General features: G+C 42.9%; 1 protein-coding gene across 1 annotated transcript; it reads right to left on the bottom strand.

Moving 5' to 3' along the window:
- Positions 1-5,644: 5,644 nt before the first annotated feature.
- Positions 5,645-25,235, bottom strand: LOC140106791 (lysosomal acid lipase/cholesteryl ester hydrolase-like). The gene is made up of 10 exons (XM_072131429.1): positions 25,029-25,235; positions 23,004-23,142; positions 18,489-18,603; positions 13,158-13,356; positions 11,639-11,748; positions 11,396-11,532; positions 10,586-10,732; positions 9,934-10,005; positions 9,114-9,182; positions 5,645-9,015 (listed from the first exon to the last, which is right to left on the bottom strand). Exons 2-10 carry the CDS (start codon positions 23,133-23,135, stop codon positions 8,782-8,784), a joined length of 1,215 nt encoding a protein of 404 aa, XP_071987530.1. The 5' UTR covers positions 23,136-23,142; positions 25,029-25,235; the 3' UTR covers positions 5,645-8,781.
- Positions 25,236-25,677: the final 442 nt, after the last annotated feature.

The raw sequence follows: 25,677 nt of genomic DNA, 5'->3' as shown, positions 1-25,677 counted from the left end.
GCAGGATCGTCTGACAGTCCAGATCAGGAATAGCGCACAGGACGGGTAAGTAAATGTGCCCCATAGAGATGAACCAGATTTGTTGGTTCAAAGATTCAATACAAATCTGGCATTTTTCAGACACCAAATCAAATCTTTCCTAATTCACTTTGTTTGAATCTTTGAAAAGAGCTTAAAAAAGCTGATAGGCAATGGAAAATAAATGTGTCCCTTCTGTCTGCTTTGTCTGTAGTTTCAGGACCTTTGGAGGACCATCACGTGCATTGAGAGCAGGAACAGGTGTACAATGATTTCATGGGTGAAAACCCTTTTCAGTATAAAATTTAGCAAGCAGTTTGGGTGGCCATTGGCTTCCACTACTGGTTGTATACTAAATAACAGAACAATTAGAGCAACATCAGCTGAGAACAATTTTCAAAAAAATTAGAAAAGGTTTTCAAAAATTAAATCTATGCTTCCCAATGGAAGATCAATGGGGCGACCTACACTACCATCTCTGTGCTCAGAACATTACATGCCCTTTACATAGTCAGGCCATTGAGCTAAAGCTACTAAGAGAGTTAAGTTTTTCCCAAGTTAACTAATAAAGATTACATTTTAGAATTATAAACAAATAACCAAAGTGCAAAGCAGTAGGACAAGGAGACACCAATATGTTAAAGTTCAGCCGGGAAATTAAAAAACACCTACTCCAACCCATTCCACAACACGTCTGTGCTTATAACATAAGATAACTTCAGATCCCTTAATAAGTTTTAACCCTTTAAACTCCCAGTCCACTTAGGTAGAGTATGATATGTCCTTTTTAGAACTTCCTCTTTTTTGATTACATTCACCTTCCAAGTCATATGAAAGTTAGCTGAAAAGAGTCACTTTTTTCCCCTGAGATGAGTGGCTGGGGGGGGGGGGGGTCTTCAAACCTGGCAGGTCACATGACAAAAATAGAGAGCAAACATTTTTTTTTTTTTTTACAGGGCTCAGACGATTCTTCCCTAAGTCCAGTCCTGATACTCACATGTTCCCAGTAGACGTCTTCCCCTCCTTCTGATTGCTTTGTCATCTCAGACTTTCCTATCACAGCCAGCAGTATTTTATTATATGATGTAGTTCAGTATTTCTTCTGTGGATTGGAGCCGGTAGGCTAGCCTTTACTTTAGATAAACATCAATTAGACTTTGGAACTTATGATCCAGCTCTGTGGGTTGTAAATGATGGGAACACAATGCGGCCCTCTCCTCTTCCAGTGTACAACAGCCGATACATGGGAGTGCCGAGTCTGTTGGCAAGGTACCAGCTACTTTTTTAAATGAAAGATTTTTAAAAAAAAAATGTGTTTAATAATAAATATGAGCTATTGATTTTCTGCGTCTGCGCCACATTTGTGCACTGAAATGGGCGTTCCGGTGCTCAGTCGGACCGTGCGACACATTTATCATGCAAAGTCTCACAGAAATGTGTCGCACGGTCCAACTAACAACCTATGTTAAAGGTGCACAAAAACAAAAAAAGCTGTGCACTTTATTGGGGCAGTGCAGGGAGCGCCAGAAATCCTGAATCTGGCGCCCTCTGAACTCTGCACAGGCAAACTGCACAAAATAGACTGCACCGTTCTTAGTAAATGTGCCCCACTGTTTTCTCACCGCACCATCACCAGGAGCCATAGTCTATGGGGGCCACAATCTGGTCATGCAAATCATGCAACCATATTATGGCCCCCAGCTATCTAACAGCTGTCCGAATAAGGCCCAACTGTAGTAATCTTGGAAATATCCAAGATATTTTCCAAAGTGGGACATGGAAACAATGGGGAGATTATCAGAGCAGAACTGTTCTCCAAGATTCCTCTGACACCATTTCACCTTCCCTCCTGCTCCCTCGGCACTTGTGTATTGTTTACTGATTGCTGTATTTTCAGCGCTGAAAGAACAGGGGAAAGGTGACACCGTTTAAATATCGGTAAAACAGAGGGGTTAGGGTAGCCCCTAAGACTCATTAGCATAATCTTAAAAGTTGATTTCAGAAGGAAGGAGGACATGGATATCAAATATAAGAAGAAGATTCCCACAGTCATGGTGTCCGGATCTATAAGAGTCTCTTGTGTATCATGATGGATTTTGATGGTAGATTTCCTTTAACAGTGGCTTTTTGTGGTGCCAATGTGCAACTACAGAGTACTAGAACCAGGAGTCATCAGAGATAATATCAGCGCTCATCCATGTTACCGGAATAGCTACAAATAAATGTATATATATTTTCAAGGTTCAATAAGGCAATTTTTTATTGCTTAAAATGTTATTACACTGTAAGCCCGGTCCTGGGGCATATAATACATACTAAACACTATTTCAGTGAACTGCATAATACCAGGAGTGAAACATAGTTGTGTGAAATGAGGCAAAACATAAACTGTTATACTCTGAAACATCATAGATTTCACATGTTCTACCACCTAAAATGTAATATACAATACCACGCTGAGCCACATGGGGTGCTGTCACAAGAAATGTTTATTAATGCAAAACTCTAGAACAGTGGTGGCGAACCTATGGCACGGGTGCCAGAGGTGGCACTCAGAGCCCTTTCTATGGGCACCCAGGTCATCACCAGAGATGACTCCAGGTATCTTCCTACAGACCCAAACAGCCCAGGACTTGCTGTGTACAGAGCTATTTTAAAGTGACAGGACTACAGATCTGCATTAGCATTGTAGCTCCTGCTCCGGCCCTGACAATTCTTCTTGTTTATGGACACTGGAGGGAAGCTACAATGATCATCCAAATTTCTTCTAGCTTCTGCATAATTGGTGTCCTCAGGGGGCTAATATGAATGAAAGCTGTGACAGAGCAGGGAGTATAAATCACAAATAAAATTTCTGCGTTGGCCCTTTGTGATAAATAAGTCGGACTTGGTTGTAGTTTGGGCACTCGGTCTCTAAAAGGTTCGCCATCACTGCTCCAGAAGAATGATCTCTTATGTGTCCGATTCATAATTGACATGCAGTAGTGCAGGTCATTTTTTACTGTGCATTTACATCCCAAATTTCCACTGCATTATCGGTCGGCCTCTGCACCATCTGCCCACACTTACAGTGTGTTCAGTATTGAAAGAAAGTTAGTTGACTTATTGTCTTCTTTTACTAACAGTTCTCGTCACTGCAGTCTCTACAGAGACCTAGCTGCAGTGACTCACTGCTTCGCCACTCTTTTCTATATAGGCCCAGCTGCTGTGACTCACTACTTCCCCTCCCTTCTCTATAAAGACCCAGCTCTTGTGACTCACTGCTTCACACCTTCTCTACAGAGACCTAGCTACTATGACTCACTACTTCCCCTCCCTTCTCTATAAAGACATAGCTGCTTATACTCACTACTTCACCCACTTCTCTACAGAGACCTAGCGGCTGATTCACTAATTCCCCTTCTCTGCGGAGACCCAGCTGCTGTGACTCACTGCTTCTCCTTTTCACTACAAAAACCTAGCTGCTGTGACTCACTTCTCCCCCCTTCTTTATTGAGAACTAGCTGCTGCGACTCACAGCTTCCCTCCCTTCTCTTTAGGGTTTTTAGTTAATCTTACAACTCAGTATCTGCCCGTTTTACTAATATAAAGAAAATACTGCAGGATTCAAGTCTTTGGTGTGGATGTGGACCATAACAGTACAGGTAATTCAGGAATAAGGCACCACCTCAGCAGATCACCTCATCACCATCTACCCCATACCAATTACAGAGAGCAAACAATGAGAACTGTCCCCCAAGTCCAAGGCACAAACATTCAAAGAAATATAAGGTAGTCCAACGCTGTTTAGAGCAGTAGAAGCACTTACTGCGCAAATCTGAAAAACAAGGCGCACCATATTTTAGTAATTGATAGAAAACATATGTATTGTACAATATTTAATAACTATTCAACCAAATTAATGTCATTGGGATTGGAAACTGGTATTTTATTTACAAAAAGTACAATTTTCTATATTAAAAAAAAAGCAATAGGAATACCATATATACTCAAGTATAAGCCTAGTTTTTCAGCACAAAATTTGTTCTCAAAAACCCTAACTCGGCTTATACTGGAGTCAAGAAAAAAAATAGTCAGAACTCACCTTTCCGACGTCACCCGTAGGTCCTATGCTTGTTTCGATGCTCCGGTGCCGCCGCGGGCCTTTCAGATCCTTTTCAGGTTTTTCCGCTCCTCTTCGGGTCCCCTTGCGATGCCGGCAGCTCACAGACAATGACGTCGGCAAGCAGCTGATGTAATTCTGTGTGCCGGCCAAGCACGAAGACCCGAAGAGGAGCGGAAGAATCTGAAGAGGACCGAAGGACCCAAGGCAGCATCAGAGACAGACTGGGCAGGCTATGTACTACAGGGGCTGGGCAGGCTGTATACTACAGCGGTCTGGCAGGCTATTCACTACATGGTCTGGCCGGCTATATACTACAGGGGTCTTGCTGGCTATATACTGGGAGACTGTGCCCAATGAATTCCCCACCCACGGCTTATACTTGAGTCAATATGTTTTCCCAGTTTTTTGTGCTGAAATTAGGGGTCTCGGCTTATACTCGGGTCGGCTTATATTCGAATATATACCGTAGTTTTTACCTACATATCCCATGAAATAGAAAACTGAAGCACCTTTTTTCATGGCTGTTGATACAATGTACCTCCCATACGAGGGCACAACGTATCTCTATTACAACATTTCCAGAACTATTATTCCATTTTGCTTAAGTCAATCACTCTCGATAAACTTCTAATACTGTCCTATCAGTTACACTTTGACTAGACGCTCTTACATTGTGCTTTGATTGATCGCAGCGACTGGTAATAATTTTGTGGACAACACTCACTTGTTGCCTTACTTTATGTGTCAGAATTCGGGCACATTTGTTTGGATCACAATCCCACTTCTCCATCCATGCCCATTTACCAGCAATCAAGCCTTTTCAGGCCAAGCCAAAGTCTAATTCAACATCTTATACGATTACATTGCCATACAGAGTTCTGGTCACTGTAGTTTTTTGGAGTGACTATAATGTGTGTAGAGGTAATCTGTCGGTGGGGGAGAACTTGCTGTAAGAAGTTTACACAGATTTAGTAATAACACCAGGATTTAATTTTCCAGTCTAAAACCAGTGTATCAGAATAATCACATACAAAATATAGATCTTTGTAAAATCTAATACAAATCATCAATCCTGTGAACTCTTTAAGCTTTGATAATAGTTAAAGGGAACCTGTCATCAGGTTTTCACCAATAAACCTAAATTACAGGTTTAAGAGGACCTGTCACCTAAATTTTCGGCACTTGGAGCTGTAAGCAGCTCCTAGTGCTTGATCAAACGCCGCAGTGTTAGCGTGATAGCGTTACCGGAAATCTCCGGTAACGCTATCTAACATTGCGGCGGGGTACAGTGTAATCATCGAACAGCTTGCAAAGCTGTCCGATGTAATCATGAGAGGGCGGTCCGATGCGCTGCCTCTTCCCCAGACCGCCCCGCTCGCTCCATAGGCCGCCCCTAACCCCGCCCCCTCATGAATAATTGTCCGACAATTACACTATACCCCGCCGCAGTGTTAGATAGCGTTACCGGAGGTTTCCTGTAATGCTATCCTTCTAACACTGCGGCGTTTGATCAAGCACTAAGAGCTGCTTACTTTAGTAAAGCAGCTCCTAGTGCCGATAAATTGGGTGACAGGTCCTCTTTAACGCAGAAGTCTTCTTACCGTTTCCTTTTCATTTTTCATGTTTTCTCTACTCCAACATCTTCCTCATTCCCTGTCCCTCAGGATTGAGGGAGGGGAAAATGAGGGAGATGTTGGAAAGAAACATGAGATAGATGAAAAAAACATGCCCCTTGCGACTCTGTGAGTCAGGTCCCAGCTACTATTATTAGTTTCATAGTTTCATAGTTTATACGGTTATATTTAAATAGATTTTTTAAAAGGAATGACCTATAGATTTTTCTTATGAAATCTGAATGGGAAACAGTGAGATGATATCTTTAGGTTTTCATTAGGTTCATTGGTGAAGACCTGATGGTAGGTTCACATAGTGGTTCAATCTTGCAGTGGTTTTTCAGCCCATTTGGACATTATTACACTTTTCCTGAGACAAATTTTTAGGATATAACCTTATAATATAGTAATGGCCATTTAACACTTTAAAATAAATTATGAGTGTACAGAAAAAAACAAAAAAAACAAACAAACAATTTCGAATATGAAGAGGTTTTCCACCAAACCAAAAGTTCTAAAAAGCTATGGGAGGTGGATCCTTCCTTAGGTTATCAAAGGACGGTCCCAGCACCAGGGAGACAGTAATTCTAAATACAACCCACAGGACAGTCCGCCCATAGCACCAGCAGGTCTCAAAGATTTCCCATCAGTTCTGTGGAGCACTCAGACTTTCTCCTACGTGGGACAGATATTTTAGGAGGAGCGCAACAGTAAAAAAAATCATATAAAATTAATCATATAATAGTTTTAATATATTATGGTGAAAAACCTCTTAATAGTCACATACAACACACAAACCATCAAAAATAATACATCATTTTCTTCAGATACAAAATTATAGAAATGTAATACAATGAATTCTTAAAAAAAAAACGATTTGACCAAACTGATCACCTCAACAGCTCGACTATCAAAGCTGTGGCCATACAGCGAGTTTGACCATGACAAAGCTCGCCCGTGTCACCCCATCATTGGTGATTGGAGCTTTATTGACACCTCATGGAGAAAAAAAAAATATATATATCTTAGGGTCACAATGTGACTTTTTTTTTTTACTTCGTTTAGTTAGGGGGTCCCCGGGGCGACATGGTACGACAGAAATGGGGCCAAATTGGTTGCTGTGAAACCTTAAAGCGGTTATAAAAAGTTACTTATGGCCTGGCTGGGCTATTTAAAAATAATAAACGTGTACTCAACATAGACAAAGGTTCTTTACTGTAAGAGCAGTGAGACTATGGAACTCTCTCCCGCAGGAGGTTGTAATGGCGGACTCTATGTACGTGTTCAAGAGAGGCCTGGATGACTTTCTGGAGAGCAAAATTATCACGGGTTATGGGGATAAAACATTTATTTAATTCTTAAAGGTTGGACTTGATGGACTTGCGTCTTTTTCCAGCCTTATATACTATGATATACTATGATACCTCCTCCCGCGCCCAAGCCATGGTCAGTTTGATGCGTGACCCTGTTTGTTTACAGGGGCACAGAAGCCGCTCACAGGGAACTTCCGGTCCGCGATGTGGCCGGCTCCTCCCATCCGTCCCGATCTCTCAGAGTTGTAAGCGCTGGTAGATGGTGTCGGATGGGAGCTCCGGCCGACATGAAGCTCCCTGTGTGCCCTTGTAAACAAACCGGCGCACAGATGAGACGGACCGTGGCGCGGGACATTAGCAGCGCCGGACGAGGTAAGTACACATTAATTATTTTTAAATAGCCCAACCTAGCCAGGCCCTAAGTAGCGGATAACCCCTTTAAATTTGAAAGAGTGCTCTGGTTTAGACTATTACCAGCTAATTTTGCTGGTTCCCTGAGATAGACTTACTACTTACGTATTATATTGCTGGGTGACCCACCATGTATTCACAGTCATTGGCGCACATTTATTAAAGCCCCTGCGCCGGTTTTCTGTCTGACTTTGCGCATTCTTTTAAGTGCAAACTGCTTGCACAGGTATTTATAAAGCGTCCGTGATACACACGCGTGTAGCGGCTGTACTATACCGACGCAAAATTCTGCACCGAAAGGGGAGTTCCGGTGCACATGTATTTCCATGACTCGAGAGAAGTGTGGTGCACACCCTATGTTAAAGGTGCACCTAAAAAAAAAAGTTGGTGCACTCTGCTGGAGCAGTGCAGGGGGCTCCAGATTAATGAAGAAGGGGCACCACTTTTCATGAATCTGGGGCATCCTAAACATGCAAACACTGCTTCTAGGCAGTTTGCACTTGTTTTGATAAATGTGGGCTATTTTATAGAAATCTATTCTTTTCACAGATAAAGAAGACCCTCAAGACCGACCTCTTAGAGTTACCAAAATCAACAGTTCAGATAAAGGGTAGATGTCTAGTAGGACATCTACACGAAAGGGCTTCATCACGTAGGACATCTACACGAAAGGGCTTCATCACGTAGGACATCTACACGAAAGGGCTTCATCACGTAGGACATCTACACGAAAGGGCTTCATCACGTAGGACATCTACACGAAAGGGCTTCATCACGTAGGACATCTACACGAAAGGGCTTCATCACGAAGGACATCTACACGAAAGGGCTTCATCACGAAGGACATCTACACGAAAGGGCTTCATCACGAAGGACATCTACACGAATGGGCTTCATCACGAAGGACATCTACACGAATGGGCTTCATCACGTAGGACATCTACACGAATGGGCTTCATCACGTAGGACATCTACACGAAAGGGCTTCATCACGTAGGACATCTACACGAAAGGGCTTCATCACGTAGGACATCTACACGAAAGGGCTTCATCACGTAGGACATCTACACGAATGGGCTTCATCAGGTTGACGTCTACACGAAAGGGCTTCATCACGTAGGACATCTACACGAATGGGCTTCATCAGGCTGACATCTTAGGGAAGCCAGTGAGATATTTGCATTGCTGGAGATGTATAGTCATTATTTGGTAATACATAAGTAGAAGTGGTAAATTCCTGAATGTGAATAATTGCATAGTAATGGTCTGTGAGTCTTTTCCATGTACAGCAAAGGATTTCTTCCGAACCTGACAAATCCATTTAGGAAAACTTCTTCAGTAACTGAAGGATTTCATTGTACATACGCTCTGGAGCGTCCAGGCCCCAGATAAAATCTAGATGTTCCCAGTCCGGGATCTCCTTGTGGTACACTAAGTTACTGACTTGAGTAAGTAGTAAAGCCATATCCTTACGATCGGCCAACCAGTCGTTTCCTCCGCTCCATAAAGCGGTGGGAATCTTCATATCTTTGACTCTGTAGGAGGGAGGAGAAGTCTAGAAGACAACATAAAGAGGAGCAAAGTCACAACTTTATAGGCAGAACTAGAATGAAGGTCAGCATTGTCCGTATCAGGATAATCATGTTTTATTACCTGGTTGTAGTGGAGAATATTGCCCTTCTCTCCATAGTCAAATGCCTTCAGTTCACCACTCTTTACTGCCTAAAAAACAAAAAGCAATAATGTCTAGACATTTTAAGGGATGTCCTGGTTTTAGGAAATTGATCACCTATCCTAAAGATAGTTGTTCAATTTGGGATCGGCAAGGGTTTGACACCTTACACCATTGGGGATAGGCTCCTTGAAGTCGTTGCATTGCTCTGGTGAGGCCAATGAGGACACGTTCCATTATCATACGGCCCGAGTATATATAGCTCAGCCACATTTAGTTCATTGCAAAACTCAAACGCTCAAGAGCCATCATCACAAGCCGGTAGGTAAAGCTGGGGTAATAATAATTATAATTCCTTTATTTATATAGCGCACACAGATTACCCAGCACTACACAGAGCTTGCCAAATCAGTCCCTGTCCCCATGGGGCTCACAATCTAATCTAATTTGGGATGTGGGAGGAAACCGGAGGACCCGGAGGAAACCTACGCAAACACGGAGAGAACATAGAACTCTTTGTAGAGATGCTGCCCTTCTTACTGGTTCCTGTATGTTGATGCTCCCATCCACACACTGTTTAAGGAACTGTAACCCAGTCCAATTTACTTAAATGGAAGTTATACAAATACCTATATGGAAAGTGTGAAGGGAGCGTCTCTGTGCAGGAGAAGAGCTGACGTGACCTTGGTCAGAACCAGACCATAGGAATATCCCCTCACCACTAATTCTACCAAACAGCAAATCCATTGAACCTGTAATATGTATTTATTACTACACAAGGAACCACAGCGATTGCCTTACCTGGGCCCAGTGGATCATATTTTGCACAGATGTTCCTGAAGGACAATGGGTGGAATAGACATTTACCCGACTCTAAAAGGAAATATAAAACATGATTATCAGCCAATATTATCAATAGCACAAGCGTCTTCTTGTACTGCTATTAATTCGATTACGATTTAGGATCACGTTATGTAAAAACGCTAATACAGCTGGTCCCCTACTTAAGGACAACCGACTTACAGACGACCCCTAGTTACAGACGGACCCCTCTGCCCACTGTGACCTCTGGTGAAGCTCTCTGGATGCTTTACTATACTCCCAGATTGCAATGATCAGCTGTAAGGTGTCTGTAATGAAGCTCTATTGATAATCCTTGGTCCCATTACAGCAAAAAATTTAGAAACTCTCATTGTCACTGGGGCAATAAAAAAAATTGTCTGGAACTACAATTCTAAAATATACAGTTTCGACTTACATACAAATTCAACTTAAGAACACACCTATGGAACCAATCTTGCATGTAACCCAGGGACTGTCTGTATCAGTCCAAGTCCTACCACCAAGAGAGCAATGTATAATGACATACCCCCTGCCTCATGCATCGTCCTGGATACTATACAAAACACACGTAAAAATCACAAAAATTAAATCCTACACAATTATTATTTACCATGTTGAGGTTCTTCTCGTTAAACCCACAAAGAACAAAGAAGATATTGCCACATATTTCTTCAATCACTTCATGGGTGCAGAAATGTGTGGCCAGCCATTTAATGAGCTCAGTCTGGGGTAGAAATTCCTTTACGCCAAACAGATCCTAAATATAAAAGAAAAAAAGTACAGGATACAATAATCCAAGTAAATTTAACATAACCAGTAAAGATAATTACTTCATTGGTGGACATGAACTTTGAAGGAAGTCTACCATCAAAATCCATCATGATAAACCAGGGACACTTACTCATAGATCCAGGCACCGTGACTGTGGTAATCGTCTTATATTTCTTATCCATGGCCACCTCCTTTCTTGTAAAATCAACTATTAAAATTATGCTGATGAACCTAAAGTGTTATCACAGCCCCTCCATGCTGCAGATTCACAGGCTGTTACAATGAGCAGGAAAACTCTGCTGCAGCTCTGCTGCAGTGAGATTACATCAGACAGAGGGATGAAGTGCTGATGGAGTGGGGGAGCTTGTGCAGCTACAGCACAGAGGGGCTCTGGTAACACACACAGGAATCGTTCAGGCTCATTAACATAATTTTAGAAGGTCCTTTTAGAAGGAAGCAGACCATGGATAACAAATAAGGCGATTACCACAGTCACGGTGCCTGAGTAGTGTCTCTGGTTTATCATACTTGGCTTTCATGGTAGATTTCTTTTAAGGTTTAGTTCACACTGCAAAATTTGAGGCAGATTTTAAAAGTTACCAAAAATGATTGGAGCCAATATAACATCCTGAAAAACCTATTGATTTACCTTGATTAAGAATTCTGGGAAAATTCCCAACTTTGCCAATGGACTGCTGGAGAATTTGATAGTAGCCACAGGTGCCAGGGCAAAAAACATTTTAATTCTCTTTGCCAACTGGGGCAAACTTGAAAATGCGATAAATCCTAAGAAACAGAATGAAATGGACAATATAAATCTATATGTAATAGGAGGCCACCATTCAGTGAAATCTCCTTCATAACTGTGAGCGGTAATTTTAGTTGCACTTACCTATGGTGGTTCCCTGAGAATGTCCAATATAATAGATCTGCTCCTGCCCAGTTTTTTGTAATATAAAGTTTATGACTGCGGGGAGATCAAGCCTAGCCATCTCGTCATAACTAGGATAAAACACAGAAAGATAAAAAGAGGTAAAAAAAAAAAAAAAGGATAATAAAAACATATTTGTACCGTATTTTTCAGACTATAAGGCGCACAAAAAATCCTTAGATTTTCTGAGAAATCAAAGGTGCGCCTTATATATGAACCGTACTTACAGACAATAGCTGCCTTGTACTGTGCACAGGTCTGCCACCTGCTGGTCATTCATTCTTATAATCAGGTGCGCCTTATAATCCGGTGCGCCTTATAGTCCGAAAAATACGGTAACTACATTCAGCATTCAACATCATTGCAAGCTACTTGAATAATTAATCAAATGAAAATGTTGTACTATACGAGACGCTTACATAAGGCTTCAGTCCAGTGCAGGAAGGGCAGACCTATATAGGATTTGTGGAAAACATTTAGTTTAACTTGCCATTTATTCATTTAAATTCCTTAGCAGGTGGTTTTAGGTCCAAACAAGATCTCACACCAGGATATGATTTATAAAAATTTTAACTAAAGCATCTGGTTCACAAGTGCCTTTTCCCTTATCAGCCGGCAATCCTGTCCATAAACAATCGCCCTGCCAGGACCTTATGAGAGTATTCATGAATACAACCTTAAAGGGGTGTTTTCCATTTCAGCAAATTAATCTTATTGTTTGTATTATAAAAAGTAACAACTTTTCAATATACTTTCTGCATCAATTCCTCAGGGTTTTCTAGATCTCTGCTTGCTGTCATTCTATAGAAGCTTCTATATCTACTACCAGTTTACAGAGATCTGACCATGCTCACACAGGTGCACGGCTCGTTATATCACACAGCTCTGATTAGGGTGGCGGCACACGTGGCGCTTTGAACCAGTTTTTAGGCCGTTTTCAAGCAGTCCGTTAAAAAAAACGCATGCGTTTTTTGAAAATGCATCTGTTTTTGACCAGTAGTAAAACCTGTCAAAAACGCATGCATTTAACGGACTGCTTAAAAACGGCCTGAAAACAGGTTCAAAACGCCACGTGTGCCGGCACCCTTGCTCTCTGTGATACTAACGAGCCGTGCACCTGTGTGACCATGGTCAGATTTCTGTATACTGGTAGTAAATATAGAAGCTTCTATAGAATGACAGCAAGCAGAGATCTAAAATTCTGTGAGGAATTGATAAGGAAAGTATACTGAAAAATCGTATCACTTTTTAATAATATAAACAATAACATTAATATACTGAAATGGGACAACCCCATTAAGATTTCGCATGAACAGTTACAGATCACATGACCCTCCATCGGCGGCCATTTTGTGAACAGGAAGCTCTGGAGGATGAGGTAAAAGACTGAAGGCTTTACATTACAGAAACATGAAGTAAACTGGACAACCCCTTTAATAAGAATAGCTGTGTAGTTCACAGGGACTGCTCGTGCTTTTACCTGAACGCCCAAAACTCATCCTTATCAGGAGTCAAAGTCTTGTGTTTCCGAGACCAGGTATTTCCCCGACTATTTCCCATCCACACGTCGTATCCTGCGTCTGCCAGGATGAATCCTAAACTGTTGTTCTCCAGGTTAGTGACCCAGTTACTTCCATCGGCAAGCAGGCCGTGCTGCAGGAACACCACAGGCTTGGGCCCTAGAATATAACACGTACATGGAAAGCCAAAGCACATTACATCTCAGACAGGACAACACAAGGTTTGAAAGGTTTATGTAAGTCTAAAGACTATGGGGGAGATTTATCATCAGTCTCTTAGAGCAGAACTGTTCTAATTGCCCATGGAAACCAATCAGAGCTCAGCTTTAATTTTCCCACAGCTGTTTATAAAATTAAAGCTGAGCTCTGATTGGTTTCCATGGGCAACTAGAAAAGTTTTACCTCAGAAACGTGAAGTCAGATACACATCGGAATCACGTACACACACACACTATATTATACACACACTTATATATACATACATACCATACACACACACACTATATATATATCTATATCTATATATACACACACATATACCTACATATACATACACACCAATGGATGCCAACCTGAGGGCAACCATTATAATCATTACTTTTTTTTTTTTTTTTAGCATTCACAAAACACAGTGGGGTTATACCATGATGTGACACTAGGGGGAGCAATTGTCTTTTCATATTTGCTATAATTTTATTGAAATTGCTTTCTTTTTTAAAAATGCCAACATTTAATGAAAAATTTACCTCATGTTTTAAGATTATAAGGTTTAAGAAATACCAGTAACCCAGACAGTGAAAGAGCTCATAACATTCACCGTAATATAAGGAATAGAGACATTACATTCATGGCCAGGATATTTTCTGCCATCATTAAAACATCCATTTATAATGCGGTGTTATACGGTATCTATGCTGTTAAGTGTATATGTAGTCTCTCCACTGGCTACAACTAATGCCAAACATAACCCATTATAGCCATGGCCTTACCAAGATGGACCTGATCTTCCTAACCTGGTGCCTACCCCATCTGTAAAGCGGATGTCCTCTTTCAGCGAAAATATTGATATTGTTTGTGTAATGAAAAGTTATTATATTTTCCCAATATACTTTCTGGATCAATTCCTCATGATTTTCTAGATCGCTGCTTGCCGTCATTCAACAAGAAGCTTCATTTCTTACATTGTGTGGGTAAAATCCGATCCCTGGTCATGTGATGTCACACAGGTGCACATCTCATTATATCCCTGGTCATGTGATGTCACAGGTGCACAGCTCGTTATTTAACTGGTCATGTGATGTCACACAGGTGCACGGCTCATTATATCCCTGGCCATGTGCTGTCACACAGGTGCACAGCTCATTATATCCCTGGTCAGGTGATGTCACACAGGTGCACAGCTCATTATATCCCTGGTCAGGTGATGTCACACAGGTGCACGGCTCATTATATCCCTGGTCAGGTGATGTCACACAGGTGCATAGCTCATTATATCCCTGGTCAGGTGATGTCACACAGGTGCACGGCTCATTATATCCCTGGCCATGTGCTGTCACACAGGTGCACAGCTCATTATATCCCTGGTCAGGTGAAGTCACACAGCTGGTTATATTCCTGGTCATGTGATGTCACACAGTTGCACGGCTCGTTATATAACTGGTCATGTTAGGTCACACAGGTGCACAGCTCATTATATCCCTGGTAATATGATGTCACAAAGCTCATTATATCCCTGGTCATGCGAGGTCACACAGGTGCACAGCTCATTATATCCCTGGTCAGGTGATGTCACACAGGTGCACGGCTCATTATATCCCTGGTCAGGTGATGTCACACAGGTGCATAGCTCATTATATCCCTGGCCATGTGCTGTCACACAGGTGCACAGCTCATTATATCCCTGGTCAGGTGAAGTCACACAGCTGGTTATATTCCTGGTCATGTGATGTCACACAGTTGCACGGCTCGTTATATAACTGGTCATGTTAGGTCACACAGGTGCACAGCTCATTATATCCCTGGTAATATGATGTCACAAAGCTCATTATATCCCTGGTCATGCGAGGTCACACAGGTGCACAGCTCATTATATCCCTGGTCAGGTGATGTCACACAGGTGCAGGGCTCGTTAAAACACACAGACCTGATTACTTTGTGATATAGCGAGCCGTGCACCTGTGTGACATCACATAACCAGGAACCGTTTTAAGTAAGTAAGTTAACAATAAAGCTTCCTGTGTAATAACAGCAATCAGAGATCTAGAAAACATGAGGAATTGATACATAAAATATTTCATAGAATTTCGTAACTTTTCATTACACAAATAATATCAATTAATTTGATGAAAGTGGACAATTCCTTTAAGCAGGAAGGTGGATGCATGCAAATCAAAACCATACTACTCTATACAGTAGGCTCTGCTGATGTCCAACATTAGATACCAAATGTATGGGAAGAGTTTGCAGTCCCAGATGTTTGGCAGTGTGTAATATAATATAATGTGGCTCATTACTCACTGCATTGGCCTTTTACAGGATGGGATGGGAAATGGATACTTGGATCATCCCCCCTTCCCTATATAGATTGTTCATCAGATTGGGAAAAGCTGACAATCATTAGGAAAGATCTGTAGAGGTGGTGACCTGAACATTCAAGGACATTTGTCCTATAGGTCAGGTACATCATAAGAAGTAACCTGCGGCAGCTTCTTAGGGCTCATTCACACAAACATAATGGGGACAGATCAGTCCCCTTTGATGTTTATGGCACCCGGTCACTGACCTGTTGTCTCACCGAATTGTAACCGTGCACAGCAATATATAGGACATATCCTATATTTCTCCATGTTATGGTGCCACTCCAGCCAATTAGTTCTATATGGAGAGAGGAGGGGAATGAACCCTTACTTTCCGAATCTGTCAGAATGTTCCCTTTCATCTAAGTTACTACCCTCCTAATGATGTCAGAGGTTTGGCGCATCTTCCAATACTAATCATCCGGACACAGAAAAAGGGAACTGAAAATTCCATTATAATCTTTAAACATAAACTTCATCTCCACCGAATCATACGATGACACACCGTGGAATAACAGGGCTCCCATCTGTACAATCATCAGAAAAGCCAAGCCTAGAGTCACGAAGCTCGGCGACAACACATTTCCAAAATATTTCTTCTTTCAAAGGCTGACGGATAGAAAAATCTGGACTCTTCTGGAGATGATATCAGAGTAGAAGGAGGATTAGAAGAATGACATGTTTCCATGGAGTAGACATTGGAGCGCTCTACTGAAGACCATGCTCTGTCATCGCTCCTCCGGGATCCTTGTATTCACTCTCATTTTCACACATTTCTAAAAGAACCGCTCTTCCTGTATTATTTCCAAGAACCCGTCTGGTCATGGACAGACTGTCCTAGCCGCAAGGAATCCTCATGCTAGAACTTGGCTCCAACATGGATGATGTTACCGATGCGTCATAGTCCGGGGCCAAGCGAGGAGAGTACAGCCGAAACCCTGTCCATGTTCCTGGCCAGTATAGTCATCTGCGTGAGGCCCGTGTCACCGCACCAGATCAACGCACAACCTTTCACACTTCATTAACTTAAAGAGCACGATGTACGTAAGAAAAGCGAAAAATAATAACATGGAAAAGATCATCGCTTTGTGCACAAAAAAATGTATTTTATGGGAACTGATTCAAATAGGCTACTGTGATGAAAGCCAAAAAAAAAAAAAAATCACAGCGAAAAAAAGACAGCTGTCCTCTAATACAGACTGCAAGCATAAATGGAAAAGTCTACCCCCCCCCCCCCCCCTACATCCAGAGAACTGGAGCCGTGTTCACAGATCTGGCTGGAAAACTGGCAAATGGGGTCAAATCTGTCCTCAAGCAGCAGAAAACTAAAAAAAATATAACTCCAGTTGTTGATCAGTGAACTCAAAAAGAACAGGTTCTAAGCTGATCATTGAAAAAAAACTGAAGAGTAAAAAAAATCCATTGAAAAAAAAAAAAAAATGGGTCAGTAAGGCACCAGTGAAAAATCACTAATGCCAGGAAAAGGAAAACAATCTGTATGTGTCCATAAGTCAAAATGGGTTCAGTGAAAAATCACTGATGTGAAAAGAAAAAAAAAAAAAACGCCAATGTGAAACCACCCTAACTTTTGCTCCCTGTGAAAGTTGCTAAATAAATCAAGCAAAAAAACAAAAAACAAAACAAACCTCCAAAACACATGGCCGTAGGGAGCTGAGAGCCCACAGCGCAACTCCAGGCAGGAGTAGGACCTGCCCCATCTTTTCTAGTGCTGTGAGCTGGATGGAAAAAAAAAACGGTGAGTGGAGTGATTTCCACGGGTGCCGCACAAAGCCACGGATGATCTCTTTTTACCGATGCGGATCACAGAAATTAAAACAGAAAAACGCAATGGATGCGCAACTGAAGCTGAGCACCAACACCAGTGTGAAAGACTTTCCTTGCTCCAGTTCCCAATTCCATTGTAGGTGACCACCATGGTGAGTGTTCACCAACGCTCCTGGCTGGGCCCAAACAGTTGGGGATCACTGACCCCAATTACCACAACGGGCCCTGGTGATATAGAACAGGCCATCTCTCTGCAGCCCACTGATGACGGCTAAAGGGCTATAACAAATCCAATGGCCTACTAGAAGCTACAAGAACCCAATGATAGCTGCCAGAGCAGGGCAAGTCATTTTGTATTCCCTACCCCTACCACAGCATCATGGGGTTTTCATGAACACATGGAAAACTCCTTTAATAGTAGGACCATTTATGTCATTAATTTAGAATTTCTATAATTGTGACTTAAAGGGTTTGGTCACTAACAAAAAACTTTCCCTGGGTAAGTACAAGACCCCAGTAGGGTCACCATATACAGGCAGTCCCCGGGTTACATACAAGATAGGGACTGTAGGTTTGTTCTTAAGTTGAATTTGTATGCAAGTCGGAACTGTATACTTTATCATTGTAACCCCCAGCCAGAACTTTTTTTGGTCTCTGTGACAATTGGATTTTAAAAATGTTGGGTTGTCATAAGAATCAGGATTAACAATAAAGCCTCATTACAGACACATTTGATTACTATTATAGCTGTTTATTGTAGTCTAGGACTAAATTACAATAAATTACCAATATCCAGAGATCCGTTTGTAACTAGGGGTCGTATGTAAGTCGAGTGTAGGGGACCACCTGTAGTTCTTACCCTGGTAAAGTTTCTGTTAAGTTGGATCACATGACAAGGTCATATGTTGTAAAAATACCATATTCCCATACCTGTAAATGGATATTTGACCCCATGAGGTATCCGGTTGATGCTCAGGATATAGCCGTCTTCAGTAGTCACCTCATATTCCTCACTCGGATAACCTCTATATTTCACCAGTTCACTCTGTAGGAAAAATAAAGAGGAATATTGTAGTGACTCGTATAACACACGTCTGCAGAAGTCTGAACAAATACGACGGATGTTAATATACATATTTTGTCATGGATTTGACTCAAGTAAAAGAGGAATACCAAAATGAAAAGATTACAGCCTCTCCAGCATGACTCATTTCAGGCAAAAAGTGACTCTTCCAAGCTCACTTCTGTCACTGCTGCTTCTTTTTTGAGATGTCAGCCACGAGAGGCAGCTCTACCATCACCATAGACAGGGACATCCTCTACACCTAGAGGAGAGGTGGTTCTACCATCACCATAGACAGGGGGCATCCTCTACACCTAGAGGAGAGGAGGTCCTACCATTACCATAGACAGGGGGCATCCTCTACACCTAGAGGAGAGGAGGTTCTACCATCACCATAGACAGGGGGCATCCTCTACACCTAGAGGAGAGGCGATTCTACCTTCACCATAGACAGGGGCATCCTCTACACCTAGAGAAGAGGAGGTTCTACCATCACCATAGACAGGGGGCATCCTCTGTACCTAGAGGAGAGGCGGTTCTACCATTGCCATAGACAGGGGGCATCCTCTACACCTAGAGAAGAGGAGGTTCTACCATCACCATAGACAGGGGACATCCTCTGTACCTAGAGGAGAGGCGGTTCTACCATTGCCATAGACAGGGGGCATCCTCTACACCTAGAGGAGAGGAGGTTCTACCATTGCCATAGACAGGGGGCATCCTCTACACCTAGAGGAGAGGTGGTTCTACCATCACCATAGACAGGGGGCATCTTCTACACCTAGAGGAGAGGTGGTTCTACCATCACCATAGACAGGAGGCATCCTCTACACCTAGAGGAGAGGAGGTTCTACCATCACCATAGACAGGGGGCATCCTCTACACCTAGAGGAGAGGAGGTTCTACCATCACCATAGACAGGGGGCATCCTCTACACCTAGAGGAGAGGAGGTTCTACCATCACCATAGACAGGGGGCATCCTCTACACCTAGAGGAGAGGGGGTTCTACCATCACCATAGACAGGGGACATCCTCCACACCTAGAGGAGAGGGGGTTCTACCATCACCATAGACAGGAGGCATCCTCCACACCTAGAGAAGAGGAGGTTCTACCATCACCATAGACAGGGGGCATCCTCTACACCTAGAGAAGAGGAGGTTCTACCATCACCATAGACAGGGGGCATCCTCTACACCTAGAGGAGAGGGGGTTCTACCATCACCATAGACAGGGGACATCCTCTACACCTAGAGAAGAGGAGGTTCTACCATCACCATAGACAGGGGACATCCTCTACACCTAGAGGAGAGGAGGTTCTACCATCACCATAGACAGGGGGCATCCTCTACACCTAGAGGAGAGGAGGTTCTACCATCACCATAGACAGGGGGCATCCTATACACCTAGAGGAGAGGAGTCTCTACCATCACCATAGACAGGGGGCATCCTCTACACCTACAGGAGAGGAGGTTCTACCATCACCATAGACAGGGGGCATCCTCTACACCTACAGGAGAGGAGGTTCTACCATCACCATAGACAGGGGACATCCTCTACACCTAGAGGAGATGAGATTCTACCATTACCATAGACAGGGGGCATCCTCTACACCTAGAGGAGAGGCGATTCTACCATCACCATAGACAGGGGGCATCCTCTACACCTAGAGGAGGTTCTACCATCACCATAGACAGGGGACATCCTCTACACCTAGAGGAGAGGAGGTTCTACCATCACCATAGACAGAGGGCATCCTCTACACCTAGAGGAGAGGAGGTTCTACCATCACCATAGACAGGGGGCATCCTCTACACCTAGAGGAGAGGTGATTCTACCATCACCATAGACAGGGGGCATCCTCTACACCTAGAGGAGAGGGGGTTCTACCATCACCATAGACAGGGGGCATCCTCTACACCTAGAGGAGAGGAGGTTCTACCATCACCATAGACAGGGGGCATCCTCTACACCTAGAGAAGAGGAGGTTCTACCATCACCATAGACAGGGGGCATCCTCTACACCTAGAGGAGAGGGGGTTCTACCATCACCATAGACAGGGGACATCCTCTACACCTAGAGAAGAGGAGGTTCTACCATCACCATAGACAGGGGACATCCTCTACACCTAGAGGAGATGAGATTCTACCATTACCATAGACAGGGGGCATCCTCTACACCTACAGGAGAGGAGGTTCTACCATCACCATAGACAGGGGGCATCCTCCACACCTAGAGGAGAGGCGATTCTACCATCACCATAGACAGGGGGCATCCTCTACACCTAGAGGAGGTTCTACCATCACCATAGACAGGGGACATCCTCTACACCTAGAGGAGATGAGATTCTACCATCACCATAGACAGAGGGCATCCTCTACACCTAGAGGAGAGGAGGTTCTACCATCACCATAGACAGGGGGCATCCTCTACACCTAGAGGAGAGGTGATTCTACCATCACCATAGACAGGGGGCATCCTCTACACCTAGAGGAGAGGAGGTTCTACCATCACCATATACAGGGGGCATCCTCTACACCTAGAGGAGAGGAGGTTCTACCATCACCATAGACAGGGGGCATCCACTACACCTAGAGGAGAGGCGGTTCTACCATCACCATAGACAGGGGACATCCCCTACACCTAGAGGAGAGGAGGTTCTACCATCACTATAGACAGGGGACATCCCCTACACCTAGAGGAGAGGAGGTTCTACCATCACCATAGACAGGGGACATCCCCTACACCTAGAGGAGAGGCGATTCTACCATCACCATAGACAGGGGGCATCCTCCACACCTAGAGGAGAGGCGATTCTACCATCACCATAGACAGGGGGCATCCTCTACAAATAGAGGAGAGGAGGTTCTACCATCACCATAGACAGGGGACATCCTCTACACCTAGAGGAGAGGAGGTTATACCATCACCATAGACAGGGGTATCCTCTACGCCTAGAGGAGAGGCGATTCTACCATCACCATAGACAAAGGTTCTTTACTGTAAGAGCAGTGAGACTGTGGAACTCTCTGCCGCAGGAGGTTGTTATGGCCGACTCTATGTACATGTTCAAGAGAGGCCTGGATGTCTTTCTGGAGAGCAAAAAATCATGGGTTATGGGGAAAAAAAACATTTGTTTAATTCTTAAAGGTTGGACTTTATGGACTTGTGTCTTTTTGCAGCCTTATATACTATGATACTATGTTTTTGCCCAGGTATGAGGGTGATAATAATGTAGAGAAGAGACGGTCATTGCCAGCATGAGACACATTACTTACACACCTGAAACAAAGTACAACACTTATCTCAATACTTCAAGTATCTGAATTGCATAGAAATTAGTAGAGACTTGCTTCAATGTGAATCACCACACCAGAAAGCTATAGTATGTACGAAAGCTCAAGGTCCGGGTACAGGGCTCCGGAATAAACCTCTTCAGGATCAAATACAACATGTATCAGCCATAGCAGCCCATTATATTCCAGCAAAAGAAAATCAGAGATGCAATGCAGAGTTAAACTTGTGGCCCCTTATTCTCTCGATCATGGGGCTTCCGAGAGCCATATCCTATATGTCATTTTTGGGGAAACCCATGTAAGTGGGCAACAGATGCAGGAGATTGGGAGAAAGCAGACTGCAAGGACCAGCGCACCCATGGCCAGGAAGAGCAGATCGTGGGTGTTGGGGACCAGTACAGCTGTAAACTAGAGGATAAATACAATAAAAAGCCCATTTAACCCCTTGGTAGACTCTTAACATGATCCCTATATTATAATGTGAACACTGCCCTAAACAATCTGAAACAAGCAGACAACACATTCCCAGGCAATGTCAGAAGAGGCCGTGTTTTAACATCCCAATAACTTTTTGAGAAAATGTAATACATACTTCCATGTTTTAACTTCCCTCTTAAAAGTGATCACAAGACTCTCCCATGTCCGTAACCAATTAACTCTTTACTATGTGAAATTGCAAAACACAACGGAATCTTTGTTTCCACTTAACAGCATAGAGACAGTCACTACTAAGTCACTCCAGAGATGTATGTGTAGTCTTTACAAATAATAAAAACGCCATAGTAAATGTGCCACTATGTTAAAAGTGCACCAAAAAAAGCTGGTGTACACTCCCAATCAGTTCAGGGTGCACCAGATTCATGAAGACCGTGCGCCACTTTTGATTAATCTGGCGCACAGTTTGCACTACCTTTGATAAATGTGGCCCAATATATTTTACTACGATGACAAGTCAAGTCTCCATATCCAGCAGGTCTCCCACTGCCTAATTCTTGCCATATGACATAGAAGTGATCAACACACTAGAATTTATATATTACGGTAGTTATAACCCAGGCTACATGTAGAATTTTAATAGTAACTTACAATGTTCATGGTAGCCTCAGGATCCGCTGTGTATAGGAAGTCGCCAACATCTCGTCTAGCCTTCAGCCGCACATCCTGTGACTGTGCTGTTACTCCACAGATCAATATGGTCACTGCAGTCAACCACCTCATCTTGGGACTGGAAAATAATAAAAATAGACAGGTATATTTAGTTACAGTGAAATATTTAAGGGGTTATGCAAGTTGAATAAATAAATCAGTGTCCAAAATGAAATCAGCATCCCTCATTTCTTCTTTTTTTTTAACCAGTTGTGAGATACTTTGGTGCACCCAGTGGGATTTGGTATGGGCAGGATAGTACATGCTACCCTTTTCCTACCAATGGTTGAATAGTGATTTGATGGCTCACATTATACAGGCGGTCCCCTACTTAAGAACACTCGACTTACATACGACCCCTAGTTACAAACGGACCTCTGGATATTGGTAATTTATTGTACTTTAGTCCTAGGCTACAATGATCAGCTATAACAGTTATCACAGGTGTCTGTAATGAAGATTTATTGTTAATCCTGGTTCTTATGACAATCCAACATTTTTAAAATCCAGTTGTCACAGAGACCAAAAAAGTTCTGGGTGGGATTACAATGATAAAATACACAGTTCCGACTTACATACAAATTCAACTTAAGAACAAACCTACAGACCCTATCTTGTATGTAACCCGGGGACTGCCTGTACCCATGACTATGAAACATCAATCTGTACTATACTCAATTCTGCTACTGGCCCCATCCATCCAGAAAAGGGATCACGTCACATTGTCGTAGTGGAAAACTAGTGCCACAGGGTTCATGGAGTTATCCCCTCATTCTTAGTTATGGTGAGAGTCCTCAAGGTCTGACCCTAATTGATCATAAAGTGATGTCAATTTAATATCACTTGTAAAAATGGAAGTTCCCCTTCGAAAGGTCAGTAACAACATTATCTTCTCTGCATCAGGCTGTGCAGTCAAAATTCTGCAGATACAATATTTACATTGTTTCCATAATGACAGAATAATGTATACAATAAGTATCTCATGGAGAGAGAGCAAGAGAGAGCGCTCAGAAGGACTGACGGAACCATGAGACCCCCTACCCTACATCAGGGGGCATGTACTGCATGGACTCGGATCTCACCTAACACATAAATCTCTTGTATCTGAAAAAAAAACTATTCATTATTATATAGGAAGGAGAAAGAGAAGTCCCTGCTTTTAATAAGGATAGGCACATGCTGCGGATTTCCCATCACAGAAATTGTTACAATTTGCAACTTATTTGCAAATATGGCAGGATAGTCCCAGATATGAAAGCCCTGTCTGTGTGATTGTCTATGATTAGGGGGCGTCCGGCTGAGAACCAGCGTGCTGTATTATAGAAGGAGGGACGGCCAATGAATAATAATAATTCTTTATTTATATAGTGCACACAGGTTATGGAGTGCTGCACAAAGCGTGGCAAACTGTTCCCTGTCCCCACGGGGCTCACAATCTAAACAATCTAACAGTATAATTTGGAGTGTGGGAGGAAACTGGAGGACACCCACGCAAACACGGAGAGAACATACAAACTCTTTGCAGATGTTGACCTGGATGGGATTCAAACCCAGGACCCCCAGCACTGCAAGGCAGAAGTGCTACCCACTCAGCCTCCGTGCCGCCCATGTATATGTATTATATAAAGTGTAAGCTTTTGTAAACAGGGGGCTCATTCCTATTGCATTGTAACGCCTCCCCAATTATCTGTACCGCGCTACGGAATATGTTGGAGCTATATCCAATACTTTAGGATCTCATGAGACTATGAGAATTATAGACTATGTCATAATATATGAAATATCTGAATACTAGAACATAATAATCAGCGATAACAATATACACCAAATCTAGAAAGCGATGACCCCACTATACAGGGTGTACACTGTCACCCCAATATATTGTAGCGTGTAGTCATCATACACAGCAAAGCTGCATCCCAAGTTGTTGTGTGCCCCATAAAGTAATATCCAGGATGTACATACCGGCAGGCAGGACAGCGCTCACACCCAGCAGCAGCAACTCTACTATCAGTGTGACAGGGAGCACAAGCAGCCTATCAGCGTCTACCCTGCCGCTCACACCATACACTCCTTCCTGGAGGCCTGCCGGTGACAGCTCATGTAACCAATCCAACGACTCGTTACATCTTAGAGTGGTTGTCTTAGCCAATAGGAGCGTAGATCTCATGCATTTTTTGAGTGAAAGGCGAAAAGTTCTTTCTGTGTAGGCGTGCGTTAATCACGTGACGCAGATGACCACGTGACTCTGGAAGTGTCCAAAGACGCTGTACACATGGGAGAGCTCACTATGAAGGAGGGGAGGGGGGAGCGCTGAGGTGTTATCTAATCTGCTAGAAGTGCGGGAGAATGGACTGAATTGGAGGAGCATGTGCACAATTTTAACCCCATGAAAACCAGCATGATATATATGTATTTTTTTTTATCCATTATGTCTCTTTCTGCCTAGCAGAGATATGTTCTTAAAATTGTTAGGTTTAATATAGTTCTGTGAGGTAATAGTGTACTCTACTTCCCACTTTACAATAATATACAACTTTATTGTATGAACCATGAAATCCTGGTACATTTGTTGCTGCTCTGAAAACACAAGAGCAATTTCAGGACCTTTGAA

The sequence above is a fragment of the Engystomops pustulosus genome, chromosome 11 (assembly GCF_040894005.1).
Source record: "Engystomops pustulosus chromosome 11, aEngPut4.maternal, whole genome shotgun sequence".
Taxonomy (NCBI): domain Eukaryota; kingdom Metazoa; phylum Chordata; class Amphibia; order Anura; family Leptodactylidae; genus Engystomops; species Engystomops pustulosus.
This window is presented reverse-complemented; position numbering and strand designations above follow the sequence as displayed.